Source organism: Peromyscus californicus, unplaced genomic scaffold (assembly GCF_007827085.1).
Source record: "Peromyscus californicus insignis strain IS unplaced genomic scaffold, ASM782708v3 Scaffold_17__1_contigs__length_78620276, whole genome shotgun sequence".
Classification (NCBI taxonomy): Eukaryota; Metazoa; Chordata; class Mammalia; order Rodentia; family Cricetidae; genus Peromyscus; species Peromyscus californicus.
Window position 1 is genome coordinate 54,177,659 of NW_026294469.1, and position 13,876 is coordinate 54,191,534.

General features: G+C 47.2%; 1 protein-coding gene across 21 annotated transcripts in view; it reads left to right on the forward strand.

Moving 5' to 3' along the window:
• Znf532 (zinc finger protein 532) overlaps positions 1-13,876 on the forward strand; it is a 113,544-nt gene that overhangs the window by 41,328 nt on the left and 58,340 nt on the right. For 20 of the 21 annotated variants that reach the window (XM_052742337.1, XM_052742345.1, XM_052742334.1 and 17 more), the window contains one exon: positions 6,957-9,304. In XM_052742337.1, the coding sequence (XP_052598297.1) occupies positions 6,974-9,304 (2,331 nt within the window). In that variant the 5' untranslated portion in view covers positions 6,957-6,973. Of the gene's footprint in view, positions 1-3,823; positions 3,916-6,956; positions 9,305-13,876 lie in introns of all 21 variants that reach the window. The other variant, XM_052742339.1, reaches the window with a different exon arrangement.

Genomic DNA, 13,876 nt, shown 5'->3' on the forward strand with positions numbered 1-13,876 from the left:
GCCTGGTCTACAGAGTGAGTTCCAGGACAGCCAGGACTGTTATAGGGAAACCTTGTCTCAAAAAACAAATAAACAAGTTTCCATTGTATCCTTTACTCAGTTTACCCCAAAGTGTCTTGTATTAATTATAGTACATTTAGTAACAGCAGAAGAATGTCATTGTATAGTCCTGCTAGCTATACTCCGGCCTTTATTCAAATTTCACTAGTTTTCCACCAACCAGAGGACAGCATCTGTACTGGGTCCCCTTTGTCGCCTCCTGGAGTACAGTCAGGGGTTGGTTTTCCAGGTGGCTTGATCACTCTACTGGGGTCATGCTAGTCACTTGTGATACAGCCAGGGTTCCCTCTCCTACTCATTCTTGATTGATTTTTGTTTGCTTGTTTTCCAAGACAGGGTTTCTCTATGTAGCCCTGGTTGTCTTGGAACTCATTCTGTAGACCAGGGTGGCCTCAAACTCAACAGAGATCCACTTGCCTCTGCCTCCCAAGTGCTATTAAAGGCCTGTGCCACCAACGCCTGGCTTGATTTTTTTTCTTTTTCTTTTTTAATTTTCGGGGTATACACTGTATACTATTCAGCTACTTAGGTCTGGCAGATGTGTAGAAGCCTGTTTCCATTACTGTGTCTGGAATATAAAACACTTTGTCATTCTCTCCTTTCCCAAATTCTTAGACTGGGTTTTCTGGAGAGTGGATTGCCAAGGGCTGGGAGGTTGTGGTATTTACCTATGTTGAGGTTCAGCCAGAGACAGCAAGGACATGGGACAAGGGGCCAAGTCCTGAGTTGTCAGGTAAGGCTGGGAGCTCTCTTTGCTAACAGGTCTGGTGATAGAAAGAGAAGGACGAGGTTCACTGGAGGACTGACCGAAAAACCAAGCCCAAAGGGACAGACATCCTTTGACATTTGACTCGAGGGAGGAAGTGCCTGGGGAGAGGTCTTGCCTGGTGACTTCTTTGAGTTAACAGTAGGAAGACTGGGGGTGGAGTCCGGAAAAGGGAAAGATCAGGACCAGTCTTTATTCTGGGCCAGGGTGTGTTAATATGGAAGATCTTTACCCAAGAGCTGGAAAAAAGCACAGGAGGGAGGCCTCCCTTGCCTGTGCTTCCAGTGGAGGAGGGGAGAGAGAGCCCCGTTAGAGAGGGCACGAGGGCCCAGCATTGGTGACCTCTCGGGTGGGCTAACGTTTGTCTGGGCCTTTGCTTCTGTGGAAGGCATTTTCCTTGCTGTTCCTGAATGGGTAAGGCAGGGCTTGTTTGTAGAGCCTTGAGGGAAAAGTGTAGCTAACTGCAGGTAGGACTTGGGATGGGTGTGTGCCTGCGTTTCCCAAGGTTGTGAGCAGTGGCTTTAGTGAGCAGTGCCTGTGTGTGTTTCCAGAGCAGTTTGAAGATCATGTCTGTCAGGTTTAAATCAGGAATATGGTAACTAAGGAAAAAAGCACACTGCCTGGGCAGTTGGTATCACCTGATTTGTGGCCAAAACAGTGTGCTTCCTCCGAGGCTGGGAGAAGCTGACTGCGCCGACCTGGTGTTGGGGGTGGAATCAGAGACCCAAGTCAGATAGAAGCAAGAGGTTGACTGGAGTAAAAGGTGTGATTTCTTTCGTTTTTTGGTTGAAGACGCCATGTGGTTATCTCTGAAAATCCTCAAGTGAAAAGAGATCGGTGGTGGAGGGGGAGCTAATGTTTTCCTCATGGAGGGGGAGAAGGGAAGGGTGTAGAGAATGTGGGTACACTCTTCAGTTCGGGAAGGAGTTGGGTCAATGTGAAACCTTGCATAATATAAGCATGTGCTGTTAAGAACATTTTGCATCTGAAGGAGAGTGATAAAGTCATGTGTTAGGTCCGTTACTCTGGTTTAGTTGCTTTGAAAATTCAGTGGAATAAAGAAACATCACGACCACGCAGAGCTAGGAAACGGCAGCAGGAGAGTGATGCCCGTGTGATCACAGTTGTTTCCTGGGGAGTTGGCGGAACGCTGGGGACAAGCACGTCAGCTTTCCTCTCTTTAAGCAGCACAGTTGAGGTTTATAACAGTCACTGATTTTCATTAAGGGGAATGTCAGTCTTTTCATCATATGGGGAATCTAACGTGGCTCCTGGTCAGGCTAATTTTCGTATTTATTTTATATTTCATTTATTTTTGTGTGTGGGTGCGCTCATGGAGGTCAGAGGACAACCTGTAGGTGCTGATTCTCTTCTCATGCTGTGCTGGCTCCAGGACTGAACTGTGGGTGTTCAGGCTTGGTAGAAGGTACCTTTATCCACTGAGTCCCTTCTCCAGCCCCTGTCATGTTTTTATGTTAAGGTAGAACTGTGGCTGGATCTAGGCTTGCATCTTTTCTCACGGGACTAGTGTGATTGCGATTTAGTGGTGGGTTGTCCCGAGCCTTAGCCTTGACTTTCTCTTGCTTTGGCCTGCCCCTCCCCTTCTTTTTGCTTCTTTCCTTCCTTCCTTTGATTGATTAGTTTATTTTTGAGATAGGGTCTCACTATGTAACCCTGGTGGCCTGGAGCTCACAGAGACCCACTTGTTTCTGCCTCAAGTTCTGAGATTAAGGGAGGGAGTGAGTCGCTCTGTTTGTTTTGAGCCTGGGTCTCTCCTGCCTTTAGTGGCAGTGGTGGGATTGTAAGCAGGTACCGTCGTGCTCCACAAACACTTTCTAGTTGAAATTACAAAGCAGCTTTTATTACAGATAAAATAGGTTTTTTAAAAAATTGAACAGCTTTTTATTGTTAAGTATAAGAAGTATGATTAAGGGCTAAGGTTTTTTTTTTGAAGTTTTTCTTTTAACTTGGTAACTCTTAGGTTGTACCAAAAAAGATGGGAGATTTTCCTGGAATTCCAAAGGCTTTAGTAAGAAAGGAAACATGGGGCTGGAGAGATGGCTCAGAGGTTAAGAGCACTGGCTGCTCTTCCAAAGGTCCTGAGTTCAATTCCCAGCAACCAAATGGTGACTCACAACCATCAATAGTGAGATCTGGTGCCCTCTTCTGACACACAGGCATACTGTATACATAATAAACAAACAAACAAACAAATAAATAAAGGAAACATGTTTCTTCCTCTGTGTCGCAAGAGGAAGCAGAATGGTCACTGGGCAGTCTTTAAATTCTTTCTTTTTTTCCAATGTAAACCTGCCTCCCATTTTTTTTCCTGGCATTATATATTAAGTACATTATGCTGTTAGTACATTATGGGTATTTATAAATGACCATTGTCTTTTTTGTTTGTTTTTTGTTCTGTGTAGTTTTGGTGCCTGTTCTGGAACTTGCTTTGTAGACCAGGCTGGCCTCGAACTCACAGAGATCCTCCTGCCTCTGCCTCCCAAGTGCTGGGATTAAAGGTGTGCGCCATGCCGGGCGGTGGTGGCGCACGCCTTTAATCCCAGCACTCGGGAGGCAGAGCCAGGTGGATCTCTGTGAGTTCGAGGCCAGCCTGGACTACAGAGTGAGATCCAGGAAAGGCGCAAAGCTACACAGAGAAACCCTGTCTTGAAAAACCAAAAAAAAAAAAAAAAAAAAAAAAAAAAGGTGTGCGCCACTACTGCCTGCCCTTTTTTTGGTTTTTTGAGACAGGGTTTCACTGTGAAACTCTAGCTGGCCTCAAACTCAGAGAGACCCACCTGCCTCTGCCTCCCACTGGGATTAAAGGAATGCACTACCATGTCCAGCCTGATCATTGGTCTTTTTAAAGAAGACTCATGATCTTCCTTAAAAAGGAACTCACTCATAAGCATTCACGTGTAAATAAATGTAATAAAAGTTAAAAGGACTGAGATTTGTTTTTTAAACTGATTTTAAGCAAAAGAATTTGTTTTGAAGGTGGTAATGCTTAGTCGGGGTGGAAGTGAAGGAAGCTGAGACGAGGCATCCTCTTTGTGTTCAGAGTAACAAGCAGTTTCCTCTCTAAGCAGGTAGGTCATTTGCTTTTGCCTTCCAGAATATAGGAGGGGTCGGGTGATAGGACGAGTGATTGTGGGTATGAAACATTTCTATCAACCAAAAAGAGGTGTGAAGTTACAGAGCGGTATTTCTTACATTAGTTATACAACCCAGGGAGGTGAGCCTGCCCGCCACAGGGTCTCAGGTTTCAGGTGGTGATGGACTGGCCCTGGACTTAGCTTAGCCGCAGGCCTCCTGAAGGTGAGCCGTTGGTGACTGAGCTTTAAATCTGCAGATTGCCCAACTGTTTCTCCATGTGTTCTTTGACTGTTCCCAGGAGAAGAGGGTGAACTGTGTGTGAGGAGAGCAGGGACAGGAAGCTGGGCGTGGCTGGTTCCAGTCAGACGGGACCTTCTTGGCCCCAGGGATGTGTGTTGCAGACGGACACAGTCCTTTCTGAGGCTGTCAGACCTTAGCTGTGCTTGAGTTCAGTGTGAGGGAAGCATGGGGAATGTGGGGGCCACAAGCTACCGATGACTAGATGATCTAGTCCTATGCAGTGTGTGGAGTAGGTCCCTTAGGTATAACAGGAGACGGTCATGATGGACAAATTTGATTCTTAAAAAGACGCTTAAGAACACCCGCCACAGTGCTTCTGAGCACCTGCCAAACTCAAGTTTGGTTTCTCATAGTGACCTTTTGTCATTTCTTGTCATTTTCTGTCCTGGGCCTGTCACCAGTGAGTAATTGAATCATCTATCTCCTGCTGTTGTTTCTGAACTGATTGCCCTCTGACGGACAGTGTGCAACTGTGATGTCTTTTGATTACGTCATCCTGAAGAAAGAGTGAGACACAGATCTCATGTTCCTGTGAAGAAAGCCTAGAGATACTTAGGACCTAGCTACCACTGGGGGTGACTCCAGCCTGAGTCCCAGCTTTTATATCTTTTAAAGATCTGCCTTTCAACTACGGTGCTAGGTGAAAGGGGTGGTGCGTGATTCTGGGCCCCTGCTTTTCTTCTTTAATGGTGCTGGGTGGGTATCATCCCTAGCGTGCTACCACAGAGCCCCAGCCTGATTCCGTGTACTGAGCTTTCAAAAAATGGAGACCTACAACATGGAGCTGCCTGGTTAGCAGCTTTGTTATGGGTGTTGAGTCTGCAGCAGCAGTGCGATGCTTGGGGTGGAGGTGGTTACATGTGGGGGCTGTTATCAGGTGGGTGGGTTTTTGTATGTGGCTGTTATAGCTGGCAGGTTGTTTTTCATGCCCTCCATTTTGCTGTTTGAATGCTCAATGCCATTTGGAAAAAGGAAATCACATCTACAGGCCTTGCTCCCGTGGGTGACTTCTCAAGAGACATTTAATGTCAGGCTCACTCTTGGAGTGTTTGTATTCTGGTTCTCGGGTGCATGTGTTGGAGATAGTGTGTTCCTGGGAATGTGTCATTGTTTGTCTGGTCCACCAGTAAAACTATAGTGACCTCAAATATATATAGTTTGTCCCAAGGTAAGGAGATCACCAGGAGAAAAGTTCCTGCAACTTTCCCAGCTGTGTCTGTAATGGTTGAACTTGTATTTGTCTCTTCCTCAACAGTCTTAGTGGCCTTTAGATCTGTCCCTGGAGTGGTAATATGATGAGAACGTGCATCTCATCAAGCATGCATGACCTTTTATAGATTGTGTAAGAAAACAGTTAAGTACTTGAATAAAGTGTGGAAGACAGGTCTTAGAGAGCAGTAGGGCAGATTGAAGAGAGGAACAGCATGGTGAATACTGAAGGGCGAGGAGTCCAGGGCGTATACCTTCTAGTCCTCCAGGCGATTGCCCATCGCAGGGTTCCCGAACCAGCCTCAGCCCTATTCCCTTTTGACTCCTTTCTTTTTCCTGCTTTTCCCCCCTCCTTTCTGTTTTCCTTCTCTTCTTGGCTGCTGGCCCTTACTTCTGCAGGAAGGGCCAGATCCAATGAATCTGTTACTTCCTGGGGTCCTGAGCTAGTGAGTGCCAGAGCTGAGCCCACACATTCTGTTGCAAATCTTATCTTTGGCCTCTGGTGTATGGCTTGTTCATTCTTTAGCATTTATGATTTAAAGATGTGTGACACATTGCCTGTCCTCAGGATGACAGAGGACAGGACAAGTGTACACACAGTGGCTATACCAGAAAGTTACAGAGCCCCAAGGTGGAACTGTCCAAGTTCAGAGGTGGAGGCCCCCCCTGTCCCCACTCTTTTTCCTCTGCCAGTGCGTTTCCTAAAGAAAGACACTGCATCTCTGTAATGGCTTGACTTGATCTTTTTTTTTTTCGAGACAGGGTTTCTCTGTGTAGCTTTGCGCCTTTCCTGGGACTCACTTGGTAGCCCAGGCTGGCCTTGAACTCACAGAGATCCGCCTGGCTCTGCCTCCCGAGTGCTGGGATTAAAGGCATGCGCCACCACCGCCCGGCTTGACTTGATCTTTTTTCCTCTAAACCCCCTCCGTCCTACCCCAGAATACCCTGTATTCTTTTTCAATACAGTAGGTAAGCTGGAGTTAAAAATGGATGGGATTACTTCCTTAGAGATTAAAAAGAAGACAATCCCAGATGAACTTAGTGAACACCTGTGGTAGGTTTATGTGGCATTTCATTCTTCTGTGGATGAAGTTTGAAATCTGTAGTTGTTTTTATTGTACTCTTCAGTTAGTGTAGCATCCCAAAGCTGATGGTGACTGAAGCGATCAGATTGTGCTAGTAGAGTTAAATGTTATCAAGATGAAAATATTTGGAGAAGTAGCTTTTTATGAAAACTGGGATGGATCTGGTGATAAATGGCTTTTTTGGGTGTTACACTAAATGGATTTTCTGTGCTGCTCTGCTGAGATCTGCTGGTGGTCCTGTGCATACTCTGGAGCACATCCCTTTGCATCTGTGATTGTGTTAGTTTACACTTACTTTCTGGCTATCACTGGCTCACATTTCTGTGGTTATACAAGGTGGAGTTGCTGTTGTGCACACTTGGTAATCAGCCTGTGTTAGTTGAACTGACTTTATTCTTAGTGTCAGTTGCTGATGAGATTCTTTTCCCTTCCTTTAACAGAACATCTGATCAAATTCATGACCATGGGGGATATGAAGACCCCAGACTTTGATGACCTCTTGGCAGCATTTGATATACCAGATATGGTCGATCCCAAAGCAGCGATTGAGTCTGGACACGATGACCATGAAAGCCACATTAAGCAGAACGCTCATGTGGAGGATGACTCTCATACCCCATCATCCTCAGATGTTGGCGTGAGTGTGATTGTGAAGAATGTTCGGAACATCGACTCCTCTGAGGGAGCTGAAAAAGACGGCCACAATTCCACAGGCAATGGCCTACATAACGGGTTTCTCACAGCACCTTCTCTTGACAGCTATGGTAAGGAGGGAGCGAAGTCCTTGAAAGGAGACACACCTACCTCAGAGGTGACTCTCAAAGACCCAGCGTTCAGCCAGTTCAGCCCTATCTCCAGTGCTGAAGAGTTTGATGATGACGAGAAAATAGAGGTGGATGACCCTCCCGATAAGGAGGAGACACAGTCCACCTTCAGATCAAATGTACTGACTGGCTCAGCTCCCCAGCAGGACTATGAGAAGCTAAAATCTCTTGGAGGGGAAAACACAGGCAAGACTGGAATCTCTACATCAGGCCACACAGAGAAAAACAAAGTCAAGAGAGAGACAGAAACAAATTCCATAGCCCTGAGTGTTTACGAGCCTTTTAAGGTCAGGAAAACAGAAGATAAGTTGAAGGAGACCTCTGAGAAGATGCTTGAAAACAGGGTCCTTGATGGGAAGCTGAGCTCTGAGAAGGACAGCACCCTCGCTGCCGTCACATCTTCCAAAGCCAAGTCGGCCTCCAAGCTGTCTTCGTGCATCGCGGCCATCGCAGCCCTGAGTGCTAAGAAGGCTGCTTCCGATTCCTGCAAAGAACCTGTGGCCAACTCAAGGGAAGCTTCTCCTTTACCAAAGGAAGTGAACGACAGTCCCAAAGCTGCCGACAAGTCTCCTGAGTCCCAGAATCTCATTGATGGCACCAAGAAAGCCTCCCTGAAGCCATCAGATAGTCCCAGGAGCATATCCAGTGAGAACAGCAGCAAAGGATCCCCATCTTCTCCTGTGGGGTCTACCCCAGCAATCCCCAAAGTCCGTATCAAGACCATCAAGACATCTTCTGGGGAGATCAAGAGGACAGTGACTAGAGTGTTGCCAGAAGTGGATCTGGACGCTGGGAAGAAGCCTTCGGAGCAGGCGGCCTCTGTGATGGCATCTGTGACGTCACTTCTCTCGTCTTCAGCATCAGCCGCTGTCCTTTCCTCTCCCCCCAGGGCCCCTCTGCAGACGGCCATGGTGACCAGTGCAGTTTCCTCTGCAGAGCTGACCCCGAAACAGGTCACCATCAAGCCCGTGGCTACTGCTTTCCTTCCTGTGTCTGCTGTCAAGACGGCAGGGTCTCAAGTCATCAACCTGAAGCTCGCTAACAACACGACAGTGAAAGCCACAGTCATATCTGCTGCCTCTGTCCAGAGTGCCAGCAGTGCCATCATCAAAGCTGCCAATGCCATCCAGCAGCAAACCGTCGTGGTGCCAGCATCCAGCCTGGCCAATGCCAAACTCGTGCCAAAGACTGTGCACCTTGCCAACCTTAACCTTCTGCCTCAGGGTGCCCAGGCCACCTCTGAACTCCGCCAAGTGCTAACCAAACCTCAGCAACAAATAAAGCAGGCAATAATCAATGCAGCGGCCTCACAACCACCTAAAAAGGTGTCTCGAGTCCAGGTGGTGTCGTCTTTGCAGAGTTCTGTGGTGGAGGCTTTCAACAAGGTGCTGAGCAGTGTCAATCCAGTCCCTGTTTACATCCCCAACCTCAGTCCTCCCGCCAATGCAGGGATCACGTTGCCGATGCGGGGGTATAAGTGCTTGGAGTGCGGGGACTCCTTTGCCCTGGAGAAGAGCCTGACCCAGCACTATGACAGGCGGAGTGTGCGCATTGAAGTAACGTGCAACCATTGTACAAAGAACCTTGTTTTTTACAACAAATGCAGCCTCCTTTCCCATGCCCGAGGGCATAAGGAGAAAGGCGTGGTGATGCAGTGCTCCCACTTAATTCTCAAACCAGTCCCAGCAGACCAGATGATAGTGTCTCCATCCAGCAATACTCCTTCCACTCTGCAGAGCTCTGTGGGAGCTGGCACACACACTGTAACAAAAATCCAGTCTGGCATAACTGGGGCGGTTATTTCAGCACCCCCAAGCACACCCATCAGCCCAGCTATGCCCCTAGATGAAGATCCCTCCAAGCTCTGTAGACACAGTCTCAAATGTTTGGAGTGTAATGAAGTCTTCCAGGATGAGACGTCTCTGGCTACACACTTCCAGCATGCAGCAGATACAAGTGGACAAGTAGAGTATCATTTACATTTGGGTGTTTCGGTGATGAGTCTGTAGCCACGAGTGCTCCATCAGATACCTTGAATATGGGGTGGCAGCACAGTTGCGTGGAGGGGTGTGTGTGTGTGTGTGTGTGTGTGTGTGTGTGTGTGTGTGTGTGTGTGTAAGCAAGCTTGGGGAAGGCAAAGGATTGTTTTCATAGGAGAGGTGCAGTGCTGAAATACAAGGGTGATGATCTGTTAGCCAGGTAGGAAGGGTGTGCTCTGGTTGAATTAAGTAATTGTTCAGGCATTGGAATATAGTGAAGTCTCAGATTTACTGTAAATGTGGAGGGTCAGTCCATCGTATTAAGTGTTTAGTTTGGATTACATTGGCATGGTATGAGTTTTTACTCACGGTTTTAGAATTTTGACAGTTACTGGTATGTATAACACTGAAATGATTTATAAACACATCTCCTGGGGACCGACTCTAAGGCACGTCTGCTTAGGGAGTGTGGTTCAAAAGTATATTCAGTAATGTTCATGGCAGTGGGTTTTAACTATAAACTGCAAACCATCTGGCCCAGTAAACCTTTGTGTCTTTGCAGCTTTTTTGAGATAAAGTACAGGCTGCTGTTGGTGAAATACATTTTATAATTTGCATCAACTCCTTGTCTTTCTCATTTACTTTCTCCATGAAGCAACATTTGCCTACTATATAGCCTCATAGCGAGCATTCCTAACATGCTGAGTGAAATAATTCCCAAGTAGAGAGAACGTGGTATATATATAGTTGGGTGGGAAAAGTTGTATGGCTCGAAGTGGGGGGGCGGGGTGGTGGCTAGGTTGAGCTCCCGTCTGAGGCATCTCAAACTCCTTGTCATGGAGGTCCAGTGGTAGGTGGGCTTCCCTGTGTTTCCCCCAGTATTTTGTTACCTTGGAACCCTGTGCTGTGGTCAGAAGCCTGATATTACTGTCTCTGTAGTTCTTCAATGTCAACTGCTGACTTAAACGATTTGTAGCATTGTGAGTTTAGGCAAAGAAAGATGATAATACCTGTTTTGTTGTTGTTTTGTATTTCCCCCCTCTGTGTTTTCTGTCTGGTTGAAGTAGAAGCAATGCATTTGACCATATTTTTGTAGGTTGGGTGTTTCATGTATCCCAGAAGAGGGTGAGTTGCCATCTATCCCAGCTGTTGCTCTCAGAGAGCGACCTAGTGATGATAGTTGGGTTCGGTCCATGCACACACCCCTATCTTGTCCCCAATTCCCCCTAAGGGCAGTCTTCCCTCGTCATGAAAATAAAAGCCCCAAAGCCATTTCCTGAGTGGTTTGTGCTGTTGTCTGTCAGTGGGCAGGGAGTGGTGGGCTGGGTCCTGGCCCAGAGTTTGCACGCTGTCATGGTTGTGGGTTCTTAGCTCGGAGCCTCTGTCAGTCAGTTAGGTCATTTCTTCGGGACCTGGAAGGACACGGGTGGAGTAGCACCCCGTGCTGCTCAGCTTTTGTTCTCAGATAAAAATTTTCAGGATTGACATTCGGGATAGGGTCAAACAGAGGTAAAGGGCTCTACCCTGAGAAGAGATGTCTCCTGTTACTCGGTCATCATTTTCTTGTGTTTTGCTGGGACAAGTAAAACCTGCTGATCATATACATCACCTGCAATCCTAGCGAATGAGTCATGGCAGCTGTCCATTAAGTAAAACATCTACACCCTTTCTCCAGTTCTGCCAGGCCAGCCACCCAGCTCTTACTAAATACAAACCAAGGGGTGTTTCTGTAGTAAGCCTTTGCTAGCTGTTGAACCAGATCTTCAGGGCTGGTGTCTCAGCGCTGCCCTGCGTTAAACTCTCCTCCTGGCACTCATTCCTTGTCTCGTGCCAATCATGGTCCACAAGACCTCGGGTATAGCCAGTCTTCTGTGATGCACAAACAGCTGGCTCAGCTGGTCAGCAGCTGGGGCCCGGGCTAGCTTTGCAAGGAATGGCTCTTCCCTTGCGTCTAGTTTGAGCCACGTGGAGAGTTTTCTGAACCTGGAACAACACTATGGCCTTACAATGTAGGGGGAGCTCGGGTGGCCCTCCACCAGCGCCTCCATAGCAGCAGAGGCAGGGCTGCAGTATTCAAGAAGGCTTGATCATAGTTTTTATCCGTCGTTAACCTTGACAGCCACGGGAATTTTAGTCTCAATTCAGGAACTACCTACCTATTGAAATAGTATCCTCTTTGAGAATGGTGCCTCAAATTCTTTTTCTTAGAAGTTTTGGATGTTGAATCAGGATACCTCTAGTATCAAAAGCTTTTGCAAGCCAATTTCCTGTTCTCTGCTGTGTCCATGGATTCAAAACCTACTTTTGGTTTCCATTTTCACATGAATCTCCACACTCTGGGTTACTCCTTGGTGGATTAAGAAACAGGATTTCTGCACAGTTGTAGAAACTGCCTTGTGCTCATGTCCTAGCATGCCCTCTGGAGCAGGTTCCCAGGGCCATCAAAGCCTGTGCTCACAGCTCTTGGCTCCCTCGAGATGGGTGGGCCCCAGTGTTGGGTTGTTAGATTCCTGGGGTGACCCTGCTGGCTCTGTTAGATTCTGAAGGTTTGAAGGTGGCCTCAGGGGCCCTTGACGAGCAAGGCAGCTTTTCAGTTTGGGTTAGCTGGGCCTGGAGAAGGGCCACTGTTTCATTGGTAGCAGGGTCTTATTTCTTTTATTATTTTGAGATAATTGTAGATTCACATAAGAAATCAGAGAAGTTCTGTGCGTGCCCTTCAGTTCCTGATGGTAACAGCTCACCCACAAAATCGTAGAACAGTAGTATCACAGTCAAGACACTGACATCAGCTGGTCGGGCAGCACAATAACTCTCCCCTCATGAGCCGAGCTCCCACTGATACTCCGCTGTGTTCCAACCCTGCCTGGCAACTGCTGCCTGTTTGGATTTCTATAATTTTGCCAAGTCACAAACATTGAAATAAGGAAGCCATGCAGTATGTAAGTGGATTGGCCTTTTTCACTCAGCGCAGCTCCCTGGAAATGCATCTAGGTTGTTGCCTGTATCTGTACAGATGCTCTTTGGCTTAGGATGATGAGTTATGGTCTCATAAGTAAACCCATCATAAGCCGAAAGTCTAAGAAGATGTCCAAGACAAGACCAAGTATCCTAGCTTTGAAACACTGTGGAGTGTCAGCTGTTGGCCTTTGTGACTGTGTGGTTCTGTGGCTGCTGCTGGCCTTTGTGACTGTGTGGTTCTGTGGCTGCTGTTGGCCTTTGTGACTGTGGTTCTGAGGCTGACTGCCCAGCACTGAACAGACTGTAGCTTGAGCCTGGGGAAGGTCAGGATTCCAAGTGTGCTTTTTCTGGGTGTATTACTTCCCCACGTCAATATTCTGAGCCAGTCACAGCTAGCTTGGGACCCTCCGTAGCCCATTCTGGTTTATGGCTGTGTAGTAGTGTAAGCATATGGTTGTACCATAGTTCTGTTTTTTTTAATTACAAAAACGTTGGGTTGGAGAGATGGCTTAGCAGTTAAGAGCACTTCCTGCTCTTGCATAGGATCCTGATCTTCTCAACCACATGGAGGCTCATATCTATTAACTCTAGTTCTAGGGCATCTGATGCCCTCTTCTGACCTCTGTGAGTACTGCACACATGTGCTCATATACACATGCATGCTGAACACTGATACACATTAAAGTTAAATATTTAAAAAATGGGCTCAGCAGTGGGTTGCACACGCCTTTAATCCCAGCACGGCAGAGGCAGAGGCAGGTGGATCTCTGTGAGTTCAAGGCCAGTATGGTCTACAAAGCGAGTTCCAGGACAGCTAGGGCTGTTACACAGAGAAACTCTGTCTTGAAAGAAAAAAAAAGGGAAAAAATTTTTAAAGTGTGTTGTGCTCATGTGCATCTGTACATGTACATGTGTGTGCATGTGTGTACGTGTGTGTGCATGTGTGTGCCGTCAAGGGGTTGACATTGTGTTTTCCTTTATTGCTCTCCACCTTATCGCTTAAACATTTTTTCCCAAACATTTATTTCTTTTATATGTTGAAGTGCTTTGTGTACATATGTGTGTGTGTACCCCATGCATGCCTGGTACCCATGTGGGTGCTGGGGATTGAACCTAGGTCCACTGCAAGAGCAACAAGTGCTCTTAACCACTGAGCCCTCTCTCCAGACCCTCCACCTGATACCTTGTTTTTATTTTTTGAGGCTGGTTCTCTGTATGTAGCCCTGCCTGTCCTGGAACTTGCTATGTAGACCATCTCGAACTCACAGAGATCCACCTGCCTCTGCCTCTTGAATGCAAGGATTAAAAACATGTGCCCCATGCTAGGCACCCTAAAGGTTTTTAGTTCTGTGTTTAACCTTTGTGTCTGTGATCCGCTTTGAGCGTCGGTAGGGGCTTGACTGTGTGGTGGGGTTCAGTTTTTGGCCCATGCAAGGCCCCTTCTCTAGTACCACGTGTCGAAAGGCTGTCTTTCCTTCTGGGAACAGAGTGCACCTTTGTCCGATGTGCTGTGGGGCAGCTTCTGATCCGTGTGTCCGTTTCTCTCCCCATGCACCGGGGTTTGCCGCTCATGATGCGTACTCTCATCAATAGAGTAGA